The sequence below is a fragment of the Chroicocephalus ridibundus genome, chromosome 6 (genome assembly GCF_963924245.1).
Source record: "Chroicocephalus ridibundus chromosome 6, bChrRid1.1, whole genome shotgun sequence".
Taxonomy (NCBI): domain Eukaryota; kingdom Metazoa; phylum Chordata; class Aves; order Charadriiformes; family Laridae; genus Chroicocephalus; species Chroicocephalus ridibundus.
Genome location: NC_086289.1, coordinates 42,315,274 through 42,328,335, shown reverse-complemented (window position 1 = coordinate 42,328,335; position 13,062 = coordinate 42,315,274). Strand labels below are relative to the sequence as shown.

At 51.1% G+C, this 13,062-nt stretch overlaps 2 protein-coding genes across 2 annotated transcripts; one reads left to right on the top strand and one right to left on the bottom strand.

The window, feature by feature from the left end:
- The first annotated feature begins 1,559 nt into the window (after nt 1–1,559).
- LOC134516806 (glucose-dependent insulinotropic receptor-like) lies at nt 1,560–2,814 on the top strand. The gene is given in 1 exon segment (XM_063337419.1): nt 1,560–2,814. A coding segment is annotated over 1 exon segment (960 nt). The 5' UTR covers nt 1,560–1,739; the 3' UTR covers nt 2,700–2,814.
- Nucleotides 2,815–3,552: 738 nt separating this feature from the next.
- Nucleotides 3,553–13,061, bottom strand: ERICH6 (glutamate rich 6). Its single transcript, XM_063338816.1, has 12 exons — nt 13,024–13,061; nt 12,452–12,567; nt 10,313–10,359; nt 10,094–10,210; nt 8,766–8,867; nt 8,537–8,688; nt 7,448–7,515; nt 6,452–6,609; nt 6,219–6,304; nt 4,808–4,960; nt 4,291–4,522; nt 3,553–3,816 (listed from the first exon to the last, which is right to left on the bottom strand). Exons 1-12 carry the CDS (start codon nt 13,038–13,040, stop codon nt 3,553–3,555), a joined length of 1,512 nt encoding a protein of 503 aa, XP_063194886.1. The 5' UTR covers nt 13,041–13,061.
- Nucleotide 13,062: the final 1 nt, after the last annotated feature.

Here is a 13,062-nt window from a genome sequence, read left to right as displayed (position 1 = left end):
TTACAATTGCATAACAGGTCAAAAATCAAACTCCCAGGTGTGATCTTCATCTTTCTAAATCAAAGATTTAGGATCTAGAAGATACTTAATCTAATCAAAGATTTTCACCCAGGCCACCGCTCCTGAGCCTGCGGAGTTTGGTGGGACGGGGCTGTGCGGCAGCAGGATGCTGCTCAGCCTCGGGCCCTGTGGCGCGGGGGGACAGTCCCTTTCTCCCTCTCTGGCAGAGCTTTGGAGTCGCCTGGGCCCGGAGAGGTGAGGGGCAGCTGGTGGCAGGCGTGTGCCGATGCCCCCCACTTCTGGTAATTTTAGTATGTGATTTTGCCCAGCATTACAGGCATTGGCGTCGAGCTAAACCTCAATTATTCTGTTGAACATCCAGTTCCTGCCCTTTCCCCTGCCCCCCACTGACACCCCTGTGAGCAGAGCAGCGTGAGCCCGGCTGGGCGAGCAGAGCCGTCCCCAACACCTGGGAACTCCCATGTCTCCTGGGGACAGGGCTTCTCCGGGCGGTGGAGGCTGGCAGGCACTGTGCCTGGCTGCCTGGCTACGATGGCATGGCCCCAGACCCTTCCAAATGGTGTTTGCGGTGCTATTAGCAGAGCCATCATGCTGCTCTTTAACAAGAATTTGCAAGTAATAGCTGTCTTGGACTGGTAGACTTAAATGCCAAATCTGTAATAAATGTGAACTTAATGAATACAGTATGTTTATCCAGAGCCTAGTTGCGTTTCATTTTTTTGGATTCGTTTACTGCGCAACTTCCTACTAGTGTTGCAGTTGCAGCTGTGTAGAGTAAAAGCTCATTTCATACGTGTTTGCTGACCTGCGGCCAGGAGAACCCGATAAAAGGTGGGACAGTGAGGAACCCTCCAAGCATCACCTTGCTCCCCTGCTATCTCCTTATTTCCCATGGCCTTAGCAGGTGGATCTTCAAGATTTTCTGCGCTGGCGAGGGCAGCGCTGCCCGGTGGTGCCCTGGCTGCCCAGGGCCTGAGGAGGCGCTTCCTTTGCCATTCCTCCTTCCCCATGTCCTTTCACCCATGAGCAGGCTCTGGAGGCTGCAAGGTGTCCCCAGGTCAGATGCCGTACACTGCAGCCTGGGCTGTTGGCCCCGCAGCGCCAAGCACGGTGTCTTGGCGCAGCAGGTATTCCTATGGCCCCGCACCTCTCTATTGTCCGTTGGCAGTGCCGAAGGAAGCCGGTGCCTTGGTCGCCCGGCCGCGGGTGCTGTGCTGGGAGGGAATGGTGCTGGCTCACTGGGAGGAGCATGGACCGCTCGGGTTCCCGTCCTTGCTGACTGCTCATCTCAGCTTGTTTGGCGAAGCTGCTCCTCATTGCTCTGCGTCACCAGCGTGCTCGGGAGCCAGCCCACCCTGGGTGCATTCACTCTGCAGTGGCTTGTGCTGAGCGCAGGCGAGGACTCTGGCTCTTCTGCATCTTGGAGCACCCCTGCAGGTGTGGAGCAAAATCAGATGGGTAGGAGGAAGGCCAAGAGCCTTAGAAAAACCACTGGCGACTTGTGGCAGCTGGGAAGGTCCTGGAAGTCTCCTGGGATGGACAAAGTGCCCCTTAAAGGACTGACTAAGGTGCTCCTGGCCTCAAGCTGCAGCTGGAGGGTCTGAGGCACTTCTGTCCCATCCCTCCAGTTCAGCCACACATCTCCTTGTGGTGGGGATTTTCTGCACTGGGGCCAAGTTTTCCTGGGCATCTCTTTTCAACCCTCCTTGCTAGGGAAGATGGTCAATCTCCTGTACGCTGTGCTGCACTCCCTCCTGAGCTGCCTCATCCCCCCAGCCAACCTACTGGTGATCGTGGCTGTTTACCAGCTGATGAGGAAGCAGCCAGCCACCAGCTATGTCTACATTCTCAACTTGGCCGCCGCCGACCTGCTGGTGGGCGTGATGTGCATCGCCGAGGCACTCGACGATATCCTTGATGGGGATTTTGACCGCAGCAGGTCCTTCTGCCTCCTGCGCATCGCCATGAGCATGACGCCTTGCATCGGCTCCATCCTGACCCTGCTGCTGATCTCCCTGGACAGGTACCTGGCGGTGACACTGCCGCTCTCCTACCCCACCCTCCTGAAGAAAACACCCGTGGTCCTCTCTCTTGTTGTCCTCTGGATGCTCTCCTCCTTTTTCGGGCACTTGCCTCTCATCTTGCCCTCCCTCCAGTGAGGCAACTACACGGGTTACTGCGGGCTCCTGTACGCGGCCAAGAGCGAGTACCTCTACGTGATCTGCTTCGGCATCTTTGCTCCATCGCTGCTGGTGCTGGTGTGCCTGCACACCTGGGTGGGCAGCATTGCCTACATGCAGTACAGGCGACTCCGGCATGCCTGCGCCCAGGCGGGGCCCCTCCGCGCCCGTCTGCGCCACTTCAAGGCGCTGCAGACCGTCCTCATTGTCGTCGTTGGCTTCAGCCTCTCCTGGGGTCCCTACCTGGTGGGGGGCACCATACAGGCCGCCTGCAGCTCCTGCAACCTGGCTGGCCCGCTCAAGGACGCCTTGTTCCTGCTGGGCGAGACCAACTCCCTCATCAACCCCCTCATCTATGCCCTGTACAGCAAAGACATCCGGAGCCACCTGGCAAAGCTGCTCAGGTGCAGGATGAAGGGCCAGATGAAGCCCCTGGTCTCGAATGTCCGAATTGTTGGGAGCTGGGGTGGGAGCTGGCCCAAGGCGCCCAGTTCATGAGGGGTCCGTTCCACCTCCACCTGTGCTGCTGCTGTGGCTGCCGGGCCCACGGCGAGAGGGAAATGCAGGGTGCCCGGTGCAGCAGAGCCTTCCCACTGCATCAGCCCTTTATGAGCTGCTGCCAAGAGGCTGCGGCTCGTCCACACTCTCTGCTGTCCGCATCCACATCAACATTGCCAAGATGGTGACCTTTGATTACTTTGGACAAAATGTGGGCTTTTCTCCCTCTCTCTGCATAGGGAACCATTCTGTCTCGTACCCGCAGCAGGCTGAGCTGCCATCCAGCGCTTGTGCCAGGGAAGACTGGGCATCCCGCTGGTGCCATGTCCTTGGCAGAAGCGCTGGCTATGCAGAGCGCTGCCTGCGCGGGTGACTTCTGAGCAAACACCTCCTCCCTGTACACGTGTCACAGACTATGACTTAGCTGTGCTCGGTTTGCTTTTATCTTTCTGCCACATCCACGAGCTGAAACGACTGGTCAGCCTGGGCTGGTTTCTGCCAGGAGACAGAAGGGAGGTTGCTCAGGAGCAATGCACCGACATCAAGCACGGATTTACTCTGCTCCGAGCAAAGCCCCTCTTGGTGCCCCCATGGCCAAGATGCACTTCAGTGTGGGCTGACACGAAAATGTGGTCTGATACTCCCTGCCCCACAGCCCCGCTCATGCTGAGCGAGACCCCCTGGGGTGGGGTGGCCCCAGGAGAGGGGCTGTGCAGAAGGGCCATGGGCTGCCCTTTGCTCCGCATCACGGCAGGGCAGGGCTGCAGGCGAAACCTTGCTGAGTGTGTGCAGGTGCTGCAGCGTCAGCGAGCAGCTCTGGCTCATTTTGCCATTCATACCACACACGTGCTGGTCAGACTTGAGCGTTTACTATTGCCCTGATGGAGCTGCGTAGCTCATCGCTTATGTCAGAAGTTGTGCAAAGCTGTAAGATCTTTAAAGTCTGTGTGATAAGGTATGCTGGAGGCTTAATTTTGTCCCATTGCTTATTAGAAGGGAAGTTTAAGCATCCACGCAGTCTGTCGAAGAGCCGCAGAATCCTCACCCTGATGGCCAGCAGCAGGAGCTCATCTTCGCCCAGCCGGGCAGGGGGAGGCAGCCGTCCGATGTCGCTGACCTGGGGAGCGGAGGCAAATGGTGTCAGCAGAGCCACAGCAGCACAGGACAAGGCTTTGGGGCTTTGGTCTCTCCCCAGCAGACAAACCTGCCCCTGCGGCTGGAGCCCATGGAGGAAGGAAGCTGCCACGCACTCTGCCCGTATGGATCGTGGCTCTCCTCCACACAGCAGAGCCAGGGTGACCCTTGGGGATGCAGCCAGGGACACCAGGGACCTGCCCAGGAGTGCTTCCCACGCTCTGCAGCCCCTTGCAGAGAGCCAGGGCTGCCAGGGCTGGCGAGCCCCCCATCTGCATGGGACTGAGCACGGGTACACCTCCAGTGTTTGCTGTTTTGGGGAGCAGGGCCATGGGGCAACAGGAGAGCACCCACCACGGGATGAGCGTGCTTCCCCACGGACGGGAGCTTCCCTGGCCGCCCGCTCCCACTGTGGGGAGTGGCTTTGCGTAGAGCTGCCTGTGCGCTGGGGAAATACCTGCACTTTGGTTCCCACGTTGAATTTTGCTTGTTGCCCCATGGCAAGGAAGGAAACAGCGATCTTGTCCTGGCCCAGGATCCTGACCCCCACGTGCCGGTTCAGGGAGATGAAGATGGGGCTCAGAGGGACATGGGCTCCTGACGACACGACGCTGTTCGGCCACGTCCACCTTCTCACCCTGTTGCCTGCTTGGTCCAAATACTGCCCTCCCTGAATATTCATGTTTATCCTAAAAGAGAGGAAAATGAAAGCTCTGAGCCCTGCAGCTCCCACAGCCTATGTCCCTCATTCCTCAGAGGGAGAGCACTGGGGCACAGCTAGTTCGGGGTCTAACCCGCCCCTCTCAAGACACAGCTGGGGTGGCCTTGCTCCTCTGGGAGGCAGCCGAAGCAGGGCCCATGACCTGCTATATTTGTCTTTTAATTTTTGAATGCTATTGAAAATACCCTTTATGACCTTTGAAATTTAACATGCGCAGTGGAGAGCAAAACTGCTCTGAGCAACTTGAACGTACCACACAGCTCCGTTTGGATAATAGCAAGTATTTCTGCCATTGGATTTAAATACTGCTTGTATTTTGGCGTTATTCAGCTTGTCTTCCTGTACTATGCAAATAAGCCGGTTTTTGTCTCGTACAACAATGATTGCCAGATTTCCAGATGGATAGCTGTCTCCAGATAAGGTGTTCATAACCCCTTTGTTTGTCTGGTTGGTCTGTTATTACATACTAAATATTTCAGAGCACTACTTTGGAGTACGAAGACTGACATGTTGCTCGGATCACTGTGTTAAAGGTGGAATGGTGGTGGGCTGCCAGCGTTACCTGGGACGCTGCCAGTGCTTTTCTCCGACATGAAAGTATTCTGTATACACTGACAATAGAGCAGTTAGAGATACAGAATACACTTTTCTTGTTTTCTAACCAATAACCCAGGCAGAACTGCTTAGAAAGTTTATTTTAAGGACACATTCTTGGACAGTGCTTATGATTGAAAGTACGAGCCTAGCAAAGTGATTAAAGTACTCAACTTGGATGACAGCAGAGAAAACGGGCAGGTATTATTCTCCCAGAGAAAAAAAACAACCAACCAGGGGGATAAAAGGCCCTTGCTCCAGAAATCTGACTTGAATGTATCCAAACAGCACATATTTTGTGTCTCACTGGGGTTTCCCTCCAGCAAGACTCGCTACTATGAGCGCATGCATTTATGGCAATTTGCCATTTGCCACCGCCATGACTGGCAGCATCCCTGGGACAAAGGCAGCCTGGAGGGCAGAGCAGAGAAGTAGTCTCAAGCCCATTTGCTTTGGTGGCAGAGCTCAGGTACACATTCATACACCCCTGTGTCAGAAAGAAATCAGCCACAGTAAGGAAAAATAATGTGGGTGACTTAAAATGTTATGGCTTAAATAATGGCAAAGGCAGCCTGGAAGCTATAGGGTCCTTCGGTGAAACTGCCACGTTTTTATTTCTTCAAACAGTACTCTTAGTTACACCGGTAATTTCAGTTTGTCCGTGTACCTCTTACATGCTCCTACTTGCAGGACAGAGACGTCAGCCCTGTGCCGGTGGCAAACGTGCTGGTTTGTCCCTGGGGGAAGGATGGGACTGAGCACTTTGAGAGCCCACTTGGCCAGTGGTGCCCTTCCACAGGTGGCCAGAGCTCAGGAGTAGATCTGTACACGGGGCTAGCGCATTCCTTAAGCTAGGTATTAAAGACACAAGTGCCCGTCCTTCATTGAAGCTACTGGCTGATCTGAAAAACTTCAGACCAGGAGCTATGATGTAAACTGTTTCAGCACTGCTTTTTTTTTCAGACTGAAAGCGAGCGTGAGTAGTGGACCAGCTTATTTGGGGATAAAGCAGACTAGGACACACTTAAAACCCTGGACTAATGCAGGCAAATGAACCCCGTAAAGGATACAATAACTGCGCTGTTCCATCTGGAAGCATGGTAAGGAACTTCCCTCCGTGTTTGTAGTATTTTTCCAACAATTCATTCTTCGCTACCTAAGGTTGGAAAATAAACGATAAAATGGATGAGAGCGGTCCTGCATCAACTGCTCTGCAAAGGCAGGCAAATGCCAGGCTCCAGCTGCTCTGGGGTGTGGGTGCATCCAAGGTGCAGCCCATTGCTATCAGGCAGCAGCTACTTGCCTTTCTGCCCACAAGGGTAAAATCGCAGCAGGTGACGCTGCAGGGGATGGGCTCCTCCATGGGCTCTGCTGTTCTCTCACCAGGCATCAGCGTCCGGCCCTTTGGCGATGGGGGCTCCCGAGAAAGCAGGTAGGAAATTGTGCCAGTTTGATTTGAACCTAGAGAGCAAAGGGAGGGTTTGTGTGCACCGGGTAGGGCTGGCAGGGCCAATGTTGGCTGCCTGGCACCTCTGCAGGGAAGATGTAACTTGGGGAAGTGGGAATTTCTGGCTGAAATGCTTCATCCTGGGAGTCTGTCTTGGGGTATTTTCTCTCTAACAAGGACAGTTCAAAGTGTTAAGCTAGTTCAGAGAACAGGATTATGAAAAAGATGTAGTTTTTTTAATTATGTATATATACGCATCTGTGTGAGTAAAGAATGACTATTTTTGGCTAGCATTCACGGCTCCATACTCTGGAAGACTGATGATCTGAAATCCTTGATCCCGCAAAAGCCTTAGTGCTCTGCCATCCTCTGTGAAAATATGCCCATATTGTAAATTTAGTTCATCTGTTCTTAGTCAAAATGCCTTTGATTTTATAGCTAGATCCAAAGGGCTGCTCAGTCATCCATGGCCTGGGCTAGGAATTAGCAGAGTACTCACCTGATTAGACAAAACATTGCTCACCCTAATTCTGGCAGTTCCTACCTTCCAAGGGCTTGGCTTTGCCAACTGATTATACTCTAAGGTCAATTTCTGTGCGTCTCGGCTGAAACGTTCAGATATAAATAGGAGATCCTCTCTGTGCAATGGGAATGTGACTGCTTTTGTTTTTTTCATGTGAGGGCTTACTTAATATGGCAGTATCTAATTTAATGGGATGGCACGTTTGACAATGAACTAACATGTTGCTGTATAAATCCTGTTCAGTTAGAGAGCATTAGAGGCAAGCAATTCTGGTGAATTCATTGTTGTAATAAATAGACAAATAAATACATAAGTAAACGCAAACTCACTTTCAGCTATGCTCGTCGGCTCCGCTGCTAGGAAAGCTAACTGTCTGGCCATTTCTCTCTCCTGCTGCCTGGAAAATGAAAGCGTTCCTGATACACATTTCGTACATACTCTTTTGAAAGCAAGAAGTGCTGGAAGTGCTGGATATCCTTGCTGTAGGAACACAAGTTTCTGAACCTCTTTTTCTTCTCCACTCGTATAATTGCAAGTAATAGTTAGCGGCAACGGAATATCACCAAAATAATAATATCTCAACAAAAAGGAGTGGCTTCCATACAGAGATTTCTGTGAACAGACTCTGCGATTGCAATAGCATCAGCTCTACTGACAGCAGAGCTAAACATTGTAATGAATTCTGTATCAAGATTTTATGTAAAAGAGAAGGACAGCTGCCCATAAGATGAAAAAAACAGATAATCTCCAAGAATATTTTCAGTATTCTTATCTAGCTTCCTATAAATTTAACAGTATCTGACAATGGCTTTGGTTTATGCTCTGTACATAAGATGAGGTACTTGCACCATCAGACTGCAAAGGATCTTCAAGGAAATTAAGAGTTTACTTCCAGGTGTGCTGATTTAGTTTTCTTCAAGCCTATGCCACAGGCTTAGATATTTGTATAAGCTCTGGGCCTCCTGCTAAACAACCCAGTAGAACTCCAACTTGCGGAGTTCTTGTGACTCTGGAAATTGGAATCCAAACGCATGTCACAGTTTATGCTGCAAAATGCAGAAATACAAATTCAAGCTTTGTTTCAGCACCTGACGTAAAAGCTAGACCCAAATATTCCCCTTCCCACAGCTGCAATTATGGTTTTGGCTCTGCCTCTCTCTAGATATTACTTCTGTCAGCAGTAGAATTAATACTTTACTTAGCACATACCTTGCCACCTTCTAATACAGCCTCGTAAGAGAAAAGCCAAGAGGGTCCAGATAGAATATGAACTTGTGTTGCCTAAAGCAAATTTTTGTCTTCTTTTGTTCCCTCTTGCTGCAGATTCATTTTCTTAACACTTCTTATCCCTCCCAGGTCACCTGTTGTTCCTTATACAGACCTGATCTCCAGTTCTCCCTGCAGTCATGTCACGGTACCTCTGGTATGCTCTCTCCTTTGACAGCAGCCTGTCAGCTTCAGTGCTGTGGGATTCATGGGGGCCAACAGCAACACTCCAGGCGCCCTCGTGGTTCTTCCTCTCACTTACAATGAACTCAAAGAGGTCTCGATTACGCTCGCAGCAGAATTTCTGAAAGGCAGAAAAGTGGTGCCACGGGAGCGGGCCTTTCCACAGCAAACCTCTGCCAATCTTTCCCAGCAGCTTACTGATTCGTAATCCTGTGATGCTGGGCCAATGCCTTCGAAGGAAGGGAACGGCTTCAGCAGGCTGCCACAGTACTCGCACCTTGGAGCAGAGTCCTCCTCTGTCTGAAGTGGAGGTGGAGAGAGAGAACGTGGGAGGACAGAAATACGGTAGCAGCACACAAACCCTCATTTTATCTTGGGGAAAGAGGGCTCTGCTCAAAATGCAGGTTGTAAAGTGTGTAAAAGCAGTTAAAACAGATCTATGTCTGTGATATCTTGGAATGATTTAACTCAAAACTTCAGGTTCAGGAAACCACCAAAAAGAAAAGCCAATCTATAGTAAATAAATAAAAAAACGCAAAGAAATGGAACAACTGTAGTATATATGAGACCCGTTCCTTCCAAGGGAAAGCTTCAGAGCATGCAGAATGCTATAGTTGAGTACTCTGATGCATTAATCCTTTCAAAGACAATGCCTGGGGCTTTGGAGAGAAAAAGCTCCCCAGTTGTTGCACTGTTGATCAGAGGAATATCTGTGGGGAATTTCAGGAGGAACCCTCAGCAGATTTGTTGACAAAAGAGCTGAGCATGTGTGACGACGTGCAAATCAGAGCTGCTGCAGGATATATTTTGAGGACGGGCACTAGATATTCTGAAAGAAATACCTATTTTTTGAAAACACATTTTGAAACTGAGTTATAGAAGATGTAGCTGCCAAGAGCACGCTGCTGAATTTCGTGTCTTAACACCTCCGCTCCCAAGGGCTGCACACCTAGCTCAGTGCTCCCCGGAGAGACAGCAGCCATCCAGCTGCAGCAGCCAAGGGGTGAAGGGTACTTTCTCCGGGCTGCTTTGCTGCTGCGCTTCATTACACCTCGTTTACTGTACTATGTATTTAGCATTTTCATTCAGTTCCTTTTCTGAACAGATTTGAAATACTTGGCTTCTCTGGAGTGTAGTTCCTGGAAATTCTTTTGGTCCCCACTTCGTGCTTAGGATTACGTCTCTTTGATGACTTTACTCTGCTAACGGTTGTGGGGAACTCTATGCCCTGCTTGTATTCTTTGACTGTATACCTAGTATTTATATAAATTTTGTATCTCTGTTTTAACCAAAGGCCTTCTGCTAGGAAATTCTCAACATAGAATGCAGCAGTGGGGAGAGGAGTTGCACAGCCTCTTGCTGTTTAGGCATGCAGAACAAGCCTCGCGAAAGAAAAACCCTTTCATAAAGAAAGACCTGCAGTGGCTTGGCAAAGGGCGTTATTTTTATTTTTCCTACATGGGAATGGTAGGAATTAAAATAAACAAAAAAAGGCACACAGTAGGGAACACCCACTGCTGACTCACCTCTATCTGTACGTTTTCTCGTGACAATTCGGGTCTGTAGGCCAGAAGGGTAGGTAGGCCAACGGAGGGGAGCGTGCGCAGCGATTTCTTGAACAGCTTCACAAAATCTTCTTTGAACTCAAAATGGAAAATACCAAAAGCAATGTGGAGTCATATCTTTGTTCAGGGGTAAAACCATTAAGCACAAAATCTCTCTAAGCAACCTGGGTGAGTCCTTACCTCCATGTCACACAAAACATCTAAGCTGCTGAACTCTTCTTCCAGGGCTGCAAGTAATAGCGATAATGAGAATTACTGAAGAGCAGTGCTGTGTTCTCAGAAAGCTTATCTTCTAGACACGTTTGTTTTAGCCCTTTTTCAGCATGCCAGTCTTTTCTCACCAACCGCATCAGCTGCCCGAGACCTTCTTGCCAGGCTTGGTCCCACGCTTTCAGAAGGGCGGCTCTGGATCAGTGTGTAACCCTTCCCAAATGCCTGAGGGACTTGAACCCCGCACTGACATTGGATCAGGGCTTTACAAAATTGTTCCACTGAAGTCATAGAGACGGCTTATTGCTTAGGGTCAGTGACTTGTAGCGCTAATCTAATATTGCATTATCCTCTAAAGCATTCCCAGCCTCTCTTGTCCTAAGAAGAAAGAGCTGTAGAGACAACAAGTTTTTTCCCATTTCCACGTGTAGTCCATGCTGTGTGAGTGGAACAAAAGGGGTTTTGGCCTTTGGGGCGACAGGAAACATCTCAGATGACCAGGTGTCTATTGCTGCCCTCAGCAGTCCCAGATTCCCTCTCGGTAGGCAATGCTACTGACTTCCAGCTGCCTCAGGTGCACAACTGTGCTGGCCCTATATATCGCCTTCTGTTTGAATATCAACATGGCCAGCATGCCAGCTGCCATAGCCTCCCCTTCAGGCAAACTAAACGCATTCCTCGTTCTTTTAATCTTGAATTTCAATTCCCCCTTGTTGCCACACAATTTGTCTTACCCTTCTAAGTGTATTTAAAAAAAATGGGGTAAAAATCATGACAGCCCCGGGTCAACACTTAGCTCCCAGGCCTGCAGTGGGAACCACAGCTCAGGAATTTGTCTGGAAATGAATGCACCAACACAGGAGGAAAAGCAGAAAGCAGTGCTATGGGATTCACTTATACTTTTAGAAGGCTGAATTACGTGGCTGCTGGTTTGCTTGAACTTTGTGTTTTTAAATTGCTGTTCAAAGACATGTAGTTGTCACCCTCTGCAATTGAGCTGTGTCACAGAGAGTAACCGATTGTAAACCCCACCTGAGAAGTGACTCCAGGGAGCGCAAAGTGCACCAGTGGGGCTGCGCAGCTGGGGCACGGCTCTGGGTGCACCGTGGCACTAAGGGACGCAGGGAAGCCTGGTACCCATGGCGCAGTGCTCAGCGCAGGTGGACACTCCACACTCTTACTCTGCCCTGTCTGCGGCTTCTGTATCATCCACCACTGGTGCATCCAAACCCAGGTAGATGATTTACCACTGGCACGAGTTTGGTTATTCTGTACTTTGATCGTTACAGCGACAGTCTTCCCAAGGACTTGGAAGCTCCACCTAAAGTACAAAGCCTACAATGTTTTTCTCCTGCAAACACATTCACAGTGCGTTTCGAAACAAATGTCCCCTAAAGCCTAGAAGAGAGCACTGATCATCTGCCGTGGGCTGTGCGTGCCCCCCTTCTGTGGGGATGGATCTGCACGCAGCTTTCCCCAGTACTTTCGGCTGGTGTGCTGTGTTTTGTGGCCCACGTCACTCCTCCTGCTCTGAGAGGCACGTGAGATGCGGGAGACGTTCTCCTACGGAGGAGGGCTGCCTGGCATTGAAAATGAAGCACAAAGGCTGTTTGATGTGGTGGGATCAGGCAGCAACTGCCACTAATATGCTGTGTGCTAAGGTACAATGCTGTACTACAGCGGGCAAGCAAAGGAGCTGGTTCCTCAGTCACGTGCCAGGATGGATGACTCAGCTGAGCAGGAGGAGAAAAAAGGTTGATATATTCTCAGCTCTCCTTAGAGGCGTTGCCAGTACCTCTCACAGGAATACAATACGCTGTTTCTGCCATCTGCTGAGCACTCCTACGCCTGCTGGCTGGCAGAGCATTCCCCCACTCTTAAAAGGGATCCAGAGGTTCGTTTAAAAGCAGCTCTGCAGAGAGGTTAATGAGGGGACTGCAGAGGGGGATTCCTGGGGGCTGCTCCTGGGTCTGCGCCAGTTTGCAAAAGCATCCCTGGGAAATTGCAAAGTCATGGGTCTTCTATTGAAAAAACACTGGGGTATGAAGCAGTCTGAGTGAAAGACAATACAAGTGAGCAACCTCTTTCTTGAACAAACCTGGTTCTTACTTGATTTTGTGTGGGCGTGTTCATGAAGCCAGCTACCTTCTGTCTGCATCGACACCGAAATCCCTGGCAGCTTCTGCATGGCGATGGGCACAACGCTGCCCGGTGTTTCCATTTCCCTTAATTTAAGACACAGATCCACCTATTAGTCATATGCAATGGCTTCAAAGCGGTATCCCTTGACGGTTATACTAATGAAGGACACTTTTCCAAGCGTATTTAATTGAAAACCTGAACACTTTAGCTATAGCATGCGGGGCTTGGCAGCAGTTTTATTGGCTCCCGTCCTGTCTAACTGCGCTCACAGGGCGCCGGTCCCTCGGGATGGCCGCAGCCCTTCGCCGGTTTCTCCACCGCTTCCCTGCCGGCGATGTCTCGGGAGGCGGGGTGGGTAGGTGCCGTGCCTGGGGTGCGGCGGACAGCCGAGGGAGGCCGGCCGGGGGCCCTCCCGTATCCCCGGCACTGCCCGCCCTCCCCTCACAGGGCCCAGAGCGGCCGGGCCCGCCCCCGCCGCCGAGAAACCGCCGTGTCCCACCCGGCCCGGCCCCGCTCCCGACCCGGTTCCCGGCCCGCACCAGTCCGTCCCGTGCATGGCTCGGCCTTGCGCGGCGGCG